This window comes from Saccoglossus kowalevskii, chromosome 13 (assembly GCF_978046115.1).
Source record: "Saccoglossus kowalevskii chromosome 13, keSacKowa6.1, whole genome shotgun sequence".
Lineage (NCBI taxonomy): Eukaryota > Metazoa > Hemichordata > Enteropneusta > Harrimaniidae > Saccoglossus > Saccoglossus kowalevskii.
In genome coordinates, this window is record NC_140653.1 from 7,455,658 (window position 1) to 7,471,754 (window position 16,097).

At 36.6% G+C, this 16,097-nt stretch overlaps 1 protein-coding gene across 1 annotated transcript; it reads left to right on the forward strand.

Annotated features, from left to right (window-relative positions):
• The first annotated feature begins 1,172 nt into the window (after nt 1-1,172).
• LOC100370666 (uncharacterized) lies at nt 1,173-14,444 on the forward strand. The gene is made up of 11 exons (XM_085506835.1): nt 1,173-2,210; nt 3,097-3,299; nt 3,598-3,704; nt 5,626-5,789; nt 6,272-6,379; nt 6,617-6,740; nt 7,233-7,311; nt 12,243-12,300; nt 12,639-12,727; nt 12,855-12,930; nt 13,456-14,444. The coding sequence occupies exons 1-11, from the start codon at nt 1,245-1,247 to the stop codon at nt 13,621-13,623; spliced, it is 2,142 nt and encodes a 713-aa protein (XP_085362961.1). The 5' UTR covers nt 1,173-1,244; the 3' UTR covers nt 13,624-14,444.
• Nucleotides 14,445-16,097: the final 1,653 nt, after the last annotated feature.

Sequence of the window (16,097 nt, forward strand, 5' to 3'; positions counted from 1 at the left end):
AGTGAATGCCTATCACGTTGTGGTGATTGCCTGTCATGTTGCGGTGAATGACTATCACGTTGTGGTAAATGCCTATCATCTAGTGAAAATGAGTAGGATAAGACAGTCATGGCATTCCATAAAATTGGCTACCTTACATTGTCATACGTTTTATTCTTCGTTTTCACAACTGTTATGTATTCCATTGGTGTGACATCTAAGTCTTATTTATAGCACTTAAAACAAATTTTGTTATGTTCAATTTGAACAATTTATGTTTTAATCATTGCATTACTTTATATGGAAATACATTTAACATAAGCAAGCTGATTAAAGCTTGCATCAAAGTTAACAATGCAGTGTTCATTCTTGTTTCAATAAATGGATAAAAATAGCTTAAAACTGCCTCGGGTAAATATATGCCAACTGTTCTATAATGTATAAAAAGTGAGCGATATGCATACACTACAGTTCCATATATAATTAACAGGTTTAACATTCTTATGTTGTCATCAGTATTCAATACCCACTGACAGAAATAATTTAGTAGGAATCCGAGTCAAAATGCAATCTTCAAAATCAAGTTGAGAAGACTTGTTCATTGCTGAGAAAGTTGGTATGACTTGAGGCACAAACAAAAATGTTGTGATTTCCTTCATATTTACACTTATTTTGTTTAGAAATGTGAATTTCATAATTCCATAGCTATAAGTAAGGTGTTTTTCAATATATGATTTCCTGTTGAGTTAATGAAGCGACGGTGAATTAGCAAAACTAGTCGCGTATTACGTAATTGCAGTTTTGTTAGAACTACCTTGAATATATATTTGCAGTGAGTCAACTTTCAACTTTGAGAGCGAATTTCGATATATATGATATAATATAGCATTTAATAAAATAAAATAAAATAAATGTACCTCTGATTGTCACCGCGTCCTATTTTTCATTGTTGTTACCTGTACTGCTTGACACAGAAATGGAGTGTGTTTGTTAGTGGCCGTGGTACTGTCTAATTACCCAATATATTGTCTAATATAAAGATATATGCTCTTTTGATAGCGTTCAGTTAAGACCACATTGTATTTGTTTTGTCATCTGTATTCACAAAAATGAAATAAATAATAAACAGATGTTATATCTGTTGTACGCCCCAGGCCTGAAAATTGGCAGAATATCTCTTCTTTTTGTCGTTGTGTTGAGTGTGCAGTCGACCACGGGAGTGTAAAACTCGCACTACTCCGTGTTTGCTGGTCACGCTCGCCATAATGTCACATATCGGGGTAGACAATTTAGTTTCTCCTGGGTCCAGTAATTGCAAAGAAAAACAACAAACGTTTTCTAGCATTCTTGGAAGTTGTTTTGTGCAGTCATCGGCACACGGACTACCAAACATAAGTCGTGCTGGAAACGCTCCACGCCGTTCGTTATGGATTATATCACTTGGAGGAACGGTAGCTATATTTTGTCTAATCAGCGCAACATTAATCGTTCGATATTTTGATTATGACGTGAATGTTTCAGTGGCCATGCAGTTTAGTCGCGAGTTAACGTTCCCGGCTGTTACAATCTGCAACCTCAATCCGCTGAGAAAGTCGAAAACCCAAATGGACGGGCCATCAGACCCTGGGCAGCAGCGGGCGGAAGAGGCTGAGAGAAATTCGCAGACATCACAAGGTACGAACATAAAAACTGAAACAACACAGCACCCGAATCATATAGCGGTTTCCGAAGACATACAACGTAACCCATTTACACAGGTGCCGACAACAACAAAGATTTACGAAAACCGACAATATAGTCGCTTTACACACCAAACGTATCATGTTGAACAGGACCAGCAGTCAATTTATACACATGAAAATAATACAGATGGTCAATCGTTAGATGTTACAAACTCAGATTGGAATGGACGTACGTTAGATGATACGGTTACGAATTCGGAGGAAAACGGACGTCCGCCACCTGAAACTAGTACAGGGGGTGCTCCAGAACTAGTAAATGTATTATTGAATGAGACCAACGATACTGAGGCAGAAGTCTATGACGATGCGACCGGCGATACTGAAGCAGAAGTCGATGACGACGCGACCGGCGATACTGAAGCAGAAGTCGATGACGATGAGACCAGCGATACTGAAGCAAAAGTCGATGACGATGAGACCGGCGATACTGAAGCAGAAGTCGATGACGACAGTGAGGTGACGATATTATTATTCGATGGACGTAATTGTGTACAAATAAAATAGAAGAAAATATTTTGTTAAAACAGGTGACAACATCGGAAAGCAACAAATAGTTATTCAGCCAGATGGTAGCGTGTATACGCCTTATCTCGAAGCATTATTGTGTATTTAATGAATATGTACCCATTACAATGAATTTACATGTTCTAGACAAAAAAACGTAATCTAACACTGTGTTTTTTGTAATCATTTACTGTCACCGCCATATTATCTCGAATACCAAAGACAGTAACATTGCCAGCTAAGTTGCTGACTGGTTTGGAGATGCTGAATTGTTCGAGTTACGGAAATGACCACGCCCAAATTTTCGACACCAGGTCAACTTTTGCAAGACTATGCCCAAATTTTAACTCACTGTTTAATTAACAGTTAACCCAAAAAATAACAAAAAAGAACTTCGAGTTACGGGCACTATAAATTGCTATTGTTGTTTAACCATGTGCAGACGGACGATGCTAAAGTGTGCGCGTGGTCGTTTTTGTAACTCGATGTCTTTAACGACGCACCTTCTTGAGTCGCTTATAGCAAACGAGTCAGCAGCTTGGTTGGCAATGGTGGTGACAGTAACTCATTTTTACTGAAAAGCTAGTTGACGGACAATGTTCTAAATACGTAATTTTAATTTTTGGTGTTGCACTTTTAGTTGCCAGGTTTCCCCAACTGACAAGTTACCATGTTACTTTCAGTTGCCAGGATACCTGCAGTTGCCAAGTTACTTTTAGTTGCCGTGTTGATTTTGGTTGCTATGGTATCCCAGGTTGTCATGCTTTAGTTATCGTGCCAATTTTAGTTGTCATGTTAATTTTAGGTGCCAGATTATCCAAAATAGTACAGATAAAAAGCATCAGTGTGATCGTTAACCAATTCTTTCTAGGCATCCGAATGGGATTACTTCGATTGGGATGATTTAGATACAAAAACAGAGTTCTACAATGAACCAACACAATACTGGAACAAATCAGCTTCATTAAACCAATGGTTAGCCAGTATGCCAACTCAGCAAAAAGAAGAATGGGGACATCAACTTAAAGATTTTCTGCTGGATTGTCAATGGAATGACGTCATGTGTTCTCCTAAGTATGTCAAAACGACCCTTTCCACTCACTCGTTTTTCGCTGTTCTTAATTACAATACCGTATTCTGGGATGTACTGTAGTACATGTGATAATAATTTTAACATTCACATTTTGGAATAACACATAATGCACGATGTTAAGTTGGAGAAAGTTAATGTTAGTGTTGATAACACTGATTTTGAATATTAATTCGGAAATTTGACCCCATTGTCTTCTAAACAGGCTGACGATCTAAAGCGTATTGATGTCATGATTAGAGCTGATCGCGTTCAATATCACCACATTTTTTAATTTCACAGGAATTTTACAAAGTTTGTCAGTTCGAGATATGGAAACTGTTATACATTCAACTCTGGTGCTAACAATTCCACTGTCGTAAAAACCAACTATGCCGGACCATATTATGGTAGGATAGTTATAAATAAATAACTTATAGTTGTACAAAGAAAACCTGTATTTCCCACAACAAATGAAATAATATTTACCCTTAGTGTTTTACTGATGTATTTGTGTTGAACAGTTCATGATAATTATATTGAAACTATGGTATTATTTCTTTCCATGAAGGCATACACAATTGATTAACTTGCTCAACGTCTACATAAGAATGTTTCTAGTAATTTATATTGGAAAATAATTTTGTTACATGTCATATCTTCTTACAACATTCTTGGTCGGCATTTATTAATATCACACGGGCATACTTAGAGAGGGTAGTCATCATTTATGTGTTTATCTTTCATTTCATTTATTCACCAAAAGTATATTTGATTCAATAATAACAATATTTGTATAGAGTATGTAGTTCCTAGTGGGACCGTATCTAACAATAGTGTGGGGATGAAGCCCCTCAGGCTGTTCGCTAATATCCTCAAACTCATTGCCAAATTCAAGATAAAAATGGTTGGATAGATGAGTTGGGTGGTAAAGATCGTCATTTATGTGGTTATATGGTGAATGAATGACTGAATGAATGAAGGCCGTATATAGTCAGAATCGTCGTAGTCGTAGTCGGTGCAGCGGGTACTTTATGACCAGGGTTGGCAGAAACCAAATGTCTGCATTGCTTCATCCCTTTAGCTATGTGGTAACCTCCTCCACATATCTAGGCATTGCTGGCCTCGCGATAACCACATCCTGCCCAGTAATGTCAATACATTGTCGAACAACATATAAGAGACATGGTGACAATGATTCTTAGGCGGTTGTCTAAGTAAAATTCCTTTAGAGCTAAAGAAGTAGAGATAGTTTTGGACTTAGGTTGTGTTCGTTCCATCTGGTTTTAACAGCTTTCAACAACTAAGTCCATTAGTGTAGAATACAGACGAGGTGGGGTTACTGCACCCAGGGCCTTATTAATTTCACATTGGAGTGGCGGTAACGTAAGCTTGTTTAAGGTAAGTGGTAAAATGTTGTAATAGTGTGATGGTCATCTCACTGACAGGTTATAGAAGTAACTACAATCGACCGTGTAATGATACTGAGCCGTTATCACTCCGCTCCCCGGTGATATGATATGTTATATATCTCGACGGACTCAGAAAGTGAAACTTTCGACAGCTCATTATTTCTTGAAAAGACTGCGCCACGCCCATCTGTGAATAATGCTGCAGAGACAAGGTTACAATGATAATGTAGGCAGTGAAAATATGTCCTTAACTGCCCTCATTCACCTGCTCATCAGCAAGTTGCATTAGACATGTGACACTCTGGATCGATCTAACACACCTTCAAGCTGGTAGTTTGTCATATCACTGTGAACAGATAGACGAATGGCACTCGAGTCCGGGGTGACTGAGTAAAGCACAAGTCTTTGCACATCGTGTTCAGAAAACCTAACGTGTATTCATGGTTGATTACGCCCTAGAAAGTTGAAGATTCAAGATCTGGTGAATAAATCAAATGCTAGATATGTGCTCGAACGATTATCCTCTTACAGCATGTCCAGGTTGTATGTCTTAATTCATGACGCTGAGATATGTTCTCATACCTCACTTCCATAATTAGCATTTGGTAGAACTTTTGCATAAACATTTTAATACACGATTAAATCATATGAAATTACAAACATTGTCTCCGTAGAATAATACACAAATCGACAGTCATACATAGATGTCTGTAATGCACGACTGGAAATTGGAGGTTGGCTATCGTAATCCTTCAGTAATTTTTCAAACTCACCCGGTTTATTTTGAATATTTACGAAGATTACTACTTTCTATATGTCATATTTATCGCCCATAGCAACTACTGTTTTTTTATATCGAACATTTAACACGTAAATTTATGTATGCCTGTGCAAATTTAATGTTTTCTGATTATTACAGGCTTAACGCTGGAGTTGTTCATTGAGCAAAACGAATACCTTGATGACTATCCGGACTTTGCTGGTGTGCGGGTCGCTATTCACTCACAGAAAACCATGCCGTTCCCAGAAGATGACGGGTTTAACGTGGAACCAGGTCGAGTAACGTCAGTTGGTATCAGGAGGGTAAACAATACTTTTTTAAGATTTGTTGGACGCCTAATTAACAGTGACGCTGTCTGGTAATGCGTACGTTTATCGGTTTAAACATATTTCCAATTCTGTCCATTGGGTCATATACATCATATACAGTAACCATTAAAGGGTTTTTTTGTTTTGTTTTTGATGATTCTTCAAATCGACAACCATGTTTGGTTTGGTTTGGTTTGGTTATATCGTCGTATATTCACTGGTATTCATTGCAGGACGATGACAGAACAGATATTGCATGCCGTTTTTTAACGTGTCAACATTTATCGAAGAAACATTTTGTTGCAAAACTTGTAATAGATTGGAATCCGTTTGTAATGACAAATACTCACACAATGCCAACAATTAAATTCACAGTCACCTGTTACTCAAAACACGATTGTTATCAAGCCGTGGTATTATATTCTGATTCTTGTATTCAATTGATGAATATAATAACACATTATTAATTACCGTAGGTGGAAGTAACACGATTACCTCATCCATATACTACGTGTATTAAAGCCGATCACGAGGGTTACGAGAATGCCTACACAGAACGATATGGTGTTTCCTACAGCTTGGAGGTATACCAGTTTATTTATCCACAACGTGAGACGCATGCTGTTTCTACCGTTTGAAAGTATACTTATTGAAAAGCCCCATAATACATACGCATAAATATCTTGGTTTGTCTGACCTGGCATTGCCAAATGTTCAACTTAGTTGTAGAAGTTATCGAATCGGACTATCACAAAATGCATGACATAAATAATCACGTGTTATCGGCCATGTTGAAGTTTGATATACTTATTTTTCTGTAGACATGTATGAAATCGTGTTATCAGAAGCGAGTTGCTGAACGTTGTCGTTGTCTAGATGGAAGATATCCTCCGCCTATCGGTAACGACGATTTGCATATATGTGCATATAGTAACATGTCAGCGTGTAAGTACGGAACTCTTTAAAAATAACTTTTATTGCCCGGGTATTTTGAAATTTGTTTTTCAGTTCACAAATATTAGTTTAAGATTTATGCTCATTTTGAAAAGTAAATTGACATAAATTGAAATTTTTAAAATTTTCAGAAAACGGGAAACAATAACATCAATATAATATTACCTTTGAAAATCTCACATATAGTAAGTTTCTATACTGTATGACAAGATCTAATACCCTACCAACAAAACTACTATACACTGCTTTGGATTGTATTGTAACCAGAGACTTAAATATTACAATGCCACTAATAATGCAATTAGCAGTGTTATTAAGTTCCCGTGCTTTGCTACAGTAGAAATATAAGTAAATGTCCAAATTGCATCAATATATTTAAAATTACTTCCATACATGGTTTTAAAAATTGCTAACAAAAGACTTGAACATTTTAATATACTAAACTATTATGAAAACATATCTTTAATGATATTTCTATTTTAGATACTTGCCTTAGTAATGTGGGCGATGAATACCGTTCTTATGATCTATCAATGAATTGTGATTGTCCCCAGCCTTGTCAGTAAGTGTTCATGAATTCAGACATTCCCAAGTCATACAAACATGTCTTTCAGGTGTCGCACCAGTACATACTACGACTGACTTGTGTACCTATGACTGAGTACCAGTACATACTATAACTGAGTACCAGTACATACAATAACTGAGTACCGGTACATACTATAACTGAGTACCGGTACATACTATAACTGAGTACCGGTACATACTATAACTGAGTACCAGTACATACTATAACTGAGTACCGGTACATACTATGACCTCAACTGAGTGACTGAGTTTCTGTACATACTATAACTGAGTACCGGTACATACAATAACTGAGTACCGGTACATACTATAACTGAGTACCAGTACATACAATAACTGAGTACCGGTACATACTATAACTGAGTACCGGTACATACAATAACTGAGTACCCGTACATACTATAACTGAGTACTGGTACATACTATAACTGAGTACCAGTACATACTATAACTGAGTACCGGTACATACTATAACTGAGTACCGGTACATACTATAACTGAGTACCGGTACATACTATAACTGAGTACCGGTACATACTATAACTGAGTACCGGTACATACTATAACTGAGTACCGGTACATACTATAACTGAGTACCAGTACATACTATAACTGAGTACTGGTACATACTATAACTGAGTACCGGTACATACTATAACTGAGTACCGGTACGTACTATAACTGAGTACCGGTACATACTATAACTGAGTACCGGTACATACTATAACTGAGTACCGGTACATACTATAACTGAGTACCGGTACATACTATAACTGAGTACCGGTACATACTATAACTGAGTACCGGTACATACTATAACTGAGTACCAGTACATACAATAACTGAGTACCGGTACATACTATAACTGAGTACCGGTACATACTATAACTGAGTACCGGTACATACTATAACTGAGTACCGGTACATACTATAACTGAGTACCAGTACATACTATAACTGAGTACTGGTACATACTATAACTGAGTACCGGTACATACTATAACTGAGTACCGGTACGTACTATAACTGAGTACCGGTACATACTATAACTGAGTACCGGTACATACTATAACTGAGTACCGGTACATACTATAACTGAGTACCGGTACATACTATAACTGAGTACCAGTACATACTATAACTGAGTACCGGTACATACTATAACTGAGTACCAGTACATACAATAACTGAGTACCGGTACATACTATAACTGAGTACCGGTACATACTATAACTGAGTACCGGTACATACTATAACTGAGTACCAGTACATACTATAACTGAGTACCAGTACATACTATAACTAAGTACCAGTACATACTATAACTGAGTACCAGTACATACTATAACTGAGTACCGGTACATAATATAACTGAGTACCAGTACATACTATAACTGAGTCCCAGTACATACTATAACTGAGTACCGGTACATACTATGACTGAGTACCAGTACATACTATAACTGAGTACCAGTACATACTATAACTGAGTACCGGTACATACTATAACTGAGTACCAGTACATACTATAACTGAGTACCGGTACATACTATAACTGAGTACCGGTACATACTATAACTGAGTACTGGTACATACTATAACTGAGTACTGGTACATACTATAACTGAGTACCAGTACATACAATAACTGAGTACCGGTACATACTATAACTGAGTACCGGTACATACAATAACTGAGTACCGGTACATACTATAACTGAGTACTGGTACATACTATAACTGAGTACCAGTACATACTATAACTGAGTACCGGTACATACTATAACTGAGTACCGGTACATACTATAACTGAGTACCGGTACATACTATAACTGAGTACCGGTACATACTATAACTGAGTACTGGTACATACTATAACTGAGTACCGGTACATACTATAACTGAGTACCGGTACATACTATAACTGAGTACCAGTACATACTATAACTGAGTACCGGTACATACTATAACTGAGTACCGGTACATACTATAACTGAGTACCGGTACATACTATAACTGAGTACCGGTACATACTATAACTGAGTACTGGTACATACTATAACTGAGTACTGGTACATACTATAACTGAGTACCGATACATACTATAACTGAGTACCGGTACATACTATAACTGAGTACCGGTACATACAATAACTGAGTACCGGTACATACTATAACTGAGTACCGGTACATACTATAACTGAGTACCGGTACATACTATAACTGAGTACCAGTACATACTATAACTGAGTACCAGTACATACTATAACTAAGTACCAGTACATACTATAACTGAGTACCAGTACATACTATAACTGAGTACCAGTACATACTATAACTAAGTACCAGTACATACTATAACTGAGTACCGGTACATACTATAACTGAGTACCGGTACATACTATGACTGAGTACCAGTACATAATATAACTGAGTACCAGTACATACTATAACTGAGTACCAGTACATACTATAACTGCAACTGAGTACCAGTACATACTATAACTGAGTACCGGTACATACTATAACTGAGTACCGGTACATACTATAACTGAGTACTGGTACATACTATAACTGAGTACCAGTACATACTATAACTGAGTACCGGTACATACTATAACTGAGTACTGGTACATACTATAACTGAGTACCGGTACATACTATAACTGAGTACTGGTACATACTATAACTGAGTACCGGTACATACTATAACTGAGTACCAGTACATACTATAACTGAGTACTGGTACATACTATAACTGAGTACCGGTACATACTATAACTGAGTACCGGTACATACTATAACTGAGTACCAGTACATACTATAACTGAGTACCGGTACATACTATAACTGAGTACCGGTACATACTATAACTGAGTACCGGTACATACTATAACTGAGTACCGGTACATACTATAACTGAGTACTGGTACATACTATAACTGAGTACCGGTACATACTATAACTGAGTACCAGTACATACTATAACTGAGTACCAGTACATACTATAACTAAGTACCAGTACATACTATAACTGAGTACCAGTACATACTATAACTGAGTACCAGTACATACTATAACTAAGTACCAGTACATACTATAACTGAGTACCGGTACATACTATAACTGAGTACCGGTACATACTATGACTGAGTACCAGTACATAATATAACTGAGTACCAGTACATAATATAACTGAGTACCAGTACATACTATAACTGAGTACCAGTACATACTATAACTGAGTACCAGTACATACTATGACTGAGTCCCAGTACATACTATGACTGTGTCCCAGTACATACTATAACTGAGTACCAGTACATACTATAACTGAGTACCAGTACATACCATAACTGAGTACCAGTACATACTATAACTGAGTACCAGTACATACTATAACTGAGTACCGGTACATACTATGACTGAGTGCCAGTACATACTATAACTGAGTACCAGTACATACTATAACTGAGTACCAGTACATACTATAACTGAGTACCAGTACATACTATAACTGAGTACCAGTACATAGTATAACTGAGTACCAGTGCATACTATGACTGAGTACCGGTACATACTATAACTGAGTACCAGTACATACTATAACTGAGTACCAGTACATACTATAACTGAGTACCAGTACATACTATAACTGAGAGCTGAATATTGTTTATAGAGATTAATAATCCCCAGAAAAATTTGTCAATATAGATGAGAAATTATATTATGTAACAAATGTATAACTCATTCTCAGTAATGATGTCTATATTTTAATTATTCCTAATTTAATAAATGAGTTTCAAAGTTCACAACTGGCGGTTTAGTAATATTAGGGCTTGTGAACCTCTCCATGCAGGTTTTTTGTTATTGTATTTACATACACTGTATTTTGATTTATACAATGGGGTACAAAGTATCCCTAGGTCCCCTTCACTGATTTTACCCGTTTACTTACTTACTTACATGTCAGAGTATTAATAATATATACAAAATGCGACCACGAAAATGTCGGAATAGTAATAAATGAAATCTAAAAGTCAGTTGTCCATGTCGAGAGATTCATAGAAGCACAAAAATCAGTCGTCCCGGTCTACAGAAACAATATAATGTTACACATAAAAATTCAGAATCGTGATACTATAACTGAGTAACGGTACATACTATAACTGAGTACCAGTACATACTATGACTGAGTACCGGTACATACTATAACTGAGTACCAGTACATACTATAACTGAGTACCGGTACATACTATAACTGAGTACCGGTACATACTATGACTGAGTACCGGTACATACTATGACTGAGTACCGGTACATACTATGACTGAGTACCGGTACATACCAGGACCTCAACTGAGTGACTGAGTTTCTGTACATACTATAACTGCAACTGAGTACCAGTATATGCTACGACTTCAGCTGGGTTTCTGTACATACTACGATTGCAACAGAGTAACGGTACATACTATGACTTTAACTTGGTAACGGCACAAAAACAACCAATGCCTATTTGAAGTAGTGACCTTTGCGGCGAAGAACATTTGTACTGTATATATCCAAGACTACACTCCAGATAATCAAATGATATTTTCATATTAAAAGCATGGTATGTTCAATTCAATCTCTGTGACTCACTTACATAGACAAATTAAAACAATTCATCAAATAGCGTTACTATCCAGTAAACACCAAATCAATGACATTAGCAACGCAATTTGGTTTTCTGATATACTATTATGTCAAGGAAAGATTAAAATTCAACAAATTATCACCACAAATTAGTGCATAATGGCAAATGATTGTATTTTACCGTCTTGCTGATCAGTGATGTAGATTTGGTTGTATGCGTCTGTGTGTCTCCACTGGCATGTACAATTGATGTTGCAACTTTCTTCTTCAGTACAGCTACTTTCATGACGGACATATCATCGGCAAAATGGCCTTCAAAGAATGCACAGGTAAGGATATATTTAAGTGGATTGTAATTCATAACACTTTATTCAATAATAACCTGGTCCATGAAGATAACGGTGAAGTACACGTGACATTTAATGCGGAAGAGTCGTCACCTGCACATGTGTCAGATGGCCATAGCGTGTCATTGTTTACAAACAAGCGTCTACCCATGTGCCTTTGCGTTTTTAGTGTGTGTTGTTATCGTCGCTTGGTACTCAATTCCCGTGCGTGCGCAGGTGAGACCCTCCCGCTTTAAGTTGTTATCCATAGGACACTAAATGCGTGTTTTATTGGAGCAAATATGGCATACCAGTATGACGTAATGTCATATTTGTTCCAGGACTACGTTAATGTGCAGTTGAAAAAGAAAAGCCAACAATTAAAGCTGATGATAGAGGAAGAAGAAAAAGGTGGAAACGAGTTTGTAAGGTAATATTTAGACTACTTCATTAATGACGTGTACATTACTTACATCACTGCTTTGAAGTTACGTTCGATAACTACTGTACATTACCATGATAACCGTTATGTAATACGTACCTCCTCCCACCTATAGAGAAAACATCGTAAAACTGCAGGTGTTCTATCAAGATCTGAACTATGAAGGAATCACGCAATCCATTGCATACACGGTAAGTGTTTAACTGACTAGACAGTGACAATTCAACGTTATCACAGTGTACCCTAAACACAACAATGTTTGTGTTATGTTGACAGTTTTGTGAATTTAATCTAATTTCAATAATCGATTTCATGTTGGTTCACAATTATTATTGTGGTTTATCAAAGACCTTCTCCGGGGCCCATGAATTATTTGTAGTTCTTGTTAAATAAGCATTACAATAGATTAAATGATGATTAAAAGGAAGAAAATACAATTTACGTAACATACGCGTGTCGCTGTTAGAGGACACAAAGTATAGAAAAGGCTATTGTGAATATTGTTTACGAATACAATGACAACTAAATGTGTATGCCTGTACCAGTGCAGTGTATTATGTACGAGTGATACATACGTACTGATTTAGTCTCGTAAATCTTGTATGTACTAGTTTGTATTATAGTACATAAAGTAAACCTCATATAACCGAATCCATACACATTAATGAATACAGGGCATTGACTGTAGTTTAGTAACATATTGTTTTATTTTGTAGGAAGAAAGTTTAGCCAGTGATCTCGGTGGACAGGTGGGACTCTGGATTGGTATATCATTCCTCACATTGATAGAGTTCATTGAATTAGTGTACGATTTATTTAAATTATGGATTCGGCGTTTGTGTTGCATGGCAACAAAGAACACAGGTGTAACGAACGTCATTTAGATGTAACCACGTGACACTTCTGTGAATGCTAACCTTAATTTAGAATTGTCTGGGTTTTACTGTACACCATATTGCATTAGACTCGAAACATTTTTCAACTTCGACTTTTTTTGGTTTCTGTTTTTTGTTTCCTTTGTGTGTTTATAAAATTATAATAATAAGATGCTTCGGTATTTTTTTCAGTGCTTAAAATAGTAAGCTAAATGTGACACAAATACTGTGATGTATTTACATGCATTGATGGCAACAAAAATGCAGAGTTTATCAATGAATAATTGGGATAATATAAACAACTAAGAAGTGGACACATTTAGACATGTGAAACTACTGACAGTATACCATCCAGGAACGCTGTTAGAATGTAGACAATTAGTGTAGCTATAACGTTTTTCCGTAACCCTGGGCTACTATAACTACGTGCGCCAATTAAGATAAAAACAAGTATAGAAATGTTTTTCGTCGTATAATTATAAACTTTCACAATCAGGATGCCAAACTGCAACAAGCAACTTTAATAACTGTACTCTTTACATAAAGCATTCAGCAAGTGACCTCCTGGGGTTGTGGTTGATAGATACAAACCTATCCCAGATCATGACACCATGTACTATTAATAATGCTAGCGGCTTAATATTTCAATATGATGAGCCATTGCCATGTGATTGGTTCAACTTCAGAGGGCAGAGTTTGCGTCAGAATCTTCTAGAATTTATACTGTTGTATGTTTTTCAGCTGAGTAGCAATAAAAAAGAAAGTCTGTGATGGGCGTGTTAGAAGCTCCGACTCCTAGCTCTGCCCGGAGCCGACATCATTGAACTGAATCTATCGTGTTGTGTGTATTTTTATTGGAATGAGAGAAAGATACCCAGTATTAACAATATGGAGAAAACTCGCCCCACAAAAGAACTATGAACACGCTACACGGCTAGACGACGAAACCTGTTGAACTATGTTGGCAACATATAACTAGATACCAAAACAGGAGTAGTGCCCAGTGATCTTGAATGCTAAACTGTGGACTGTGAACTAAGAAGCAATCAATCAGAGGAGAAAGTGTTGATTAAACAAGACGTTGATAACGGCGATGCAATGCGTGTACATAGCGGCCAAACGACGGACATCAGAAGTCAGCCAGCGACATAAAAACGTAGCAAGGTGAAGATTCGATTCACGAAAATGTGCGTCATCAAAGACAATCAGTTTGTTATTTGACTGAAATTGAGTTTTTAGGAATACAGAGCAGATATTTAAAGATGAAATTAAGTTGTGTATGAGCACCTACTTTACCTACAACTCGTATTTCTTATAGGATCTGATGTACGCGAGATGATGTTAACATTGGTAATAATAACGTGGAGCAAATAACTTAGAATTGAAGTTAAATTAATAAGATAATACCAGATAGAGCCAATCCCTTATCTGGTGAAACTGATAATTGTGCAGGCATTGACTTACGTCGAAACACTACAACGCATTTACAAAATGATTAACCCAAATAAAAAATGGGTAAGGGCGAGATTAAAAAAAGGGAGTACAAATCAAAGTAATAATATTAAGGTACATAAGTACATAGATATGGAAATATGAATCGAATGAGAAAGTTGGAATATAAAGTTACCCTGTTGCCCGAGTGATAGACACAGTTTTAACGAAAGGCAAGGTTTGGACAGTAATTAGAAAACGTTGAATTTGACACTAGCACATTCTTATTACTGATCAAATTTGGTACAAGAATTGAGTGAATTCAATTTTTGAATACAATGACCTGTTTAGCATGTATTTGTTGCTTTTGGTGAGTTAAAAAAGAAAATGTGATTTGATGTAGCAAAAGATGCGTGCAAAATCAGTATAGTTACGTGTTAAGTTTTTTTAAGTTGCTTGGTAAGCTGAAAAAATTATGTGTTGAGGACAATGTTAGTAATAATTTCATCAAAAGCCTGCATAGTTGAGAGTTGAAAGTTTTGTGGAACGTATGCAAAGTTGCATGCAAATGTTGGTATGAAAATACATTGAAAGTCTGTATTGCAACATGGCATAAAGTCTGCAAAGTTGGTAAAGTTGTGAGGCAAGTTGGTCAAGTCGCGTGCAAAGTTGCAAAGGTAGTTAGGAAACCGACAAAGTTCCATGAAAAATTGCTAAAGTTACATGACAAGTTTGCAAATTTGTGTTAAAAGTTGGCAAAGCTCCATGAAAAGTATGCAAGTTGGTAATGTTATGTTGAAGTTCTGTATTGCTATGTTAGAAGTCTGCAAAATATGCAAAGTTACATGGCAAATTAGTAAAGTGGCATTCAAAGTAAACTTGTAAAGTTGCGTGAAGGGTTTGCAAAGCTGCATGCAGTATTGATAAAGGTAGATGTAAAACCTGCAAAGTTAAATTGATAACAGGACACTGAACCAATCTCTTTGCATTCATGTAAATCCTCCACTTGATGTGGTACATACAAATGAATGATTACAATAGAAAATGGGCAG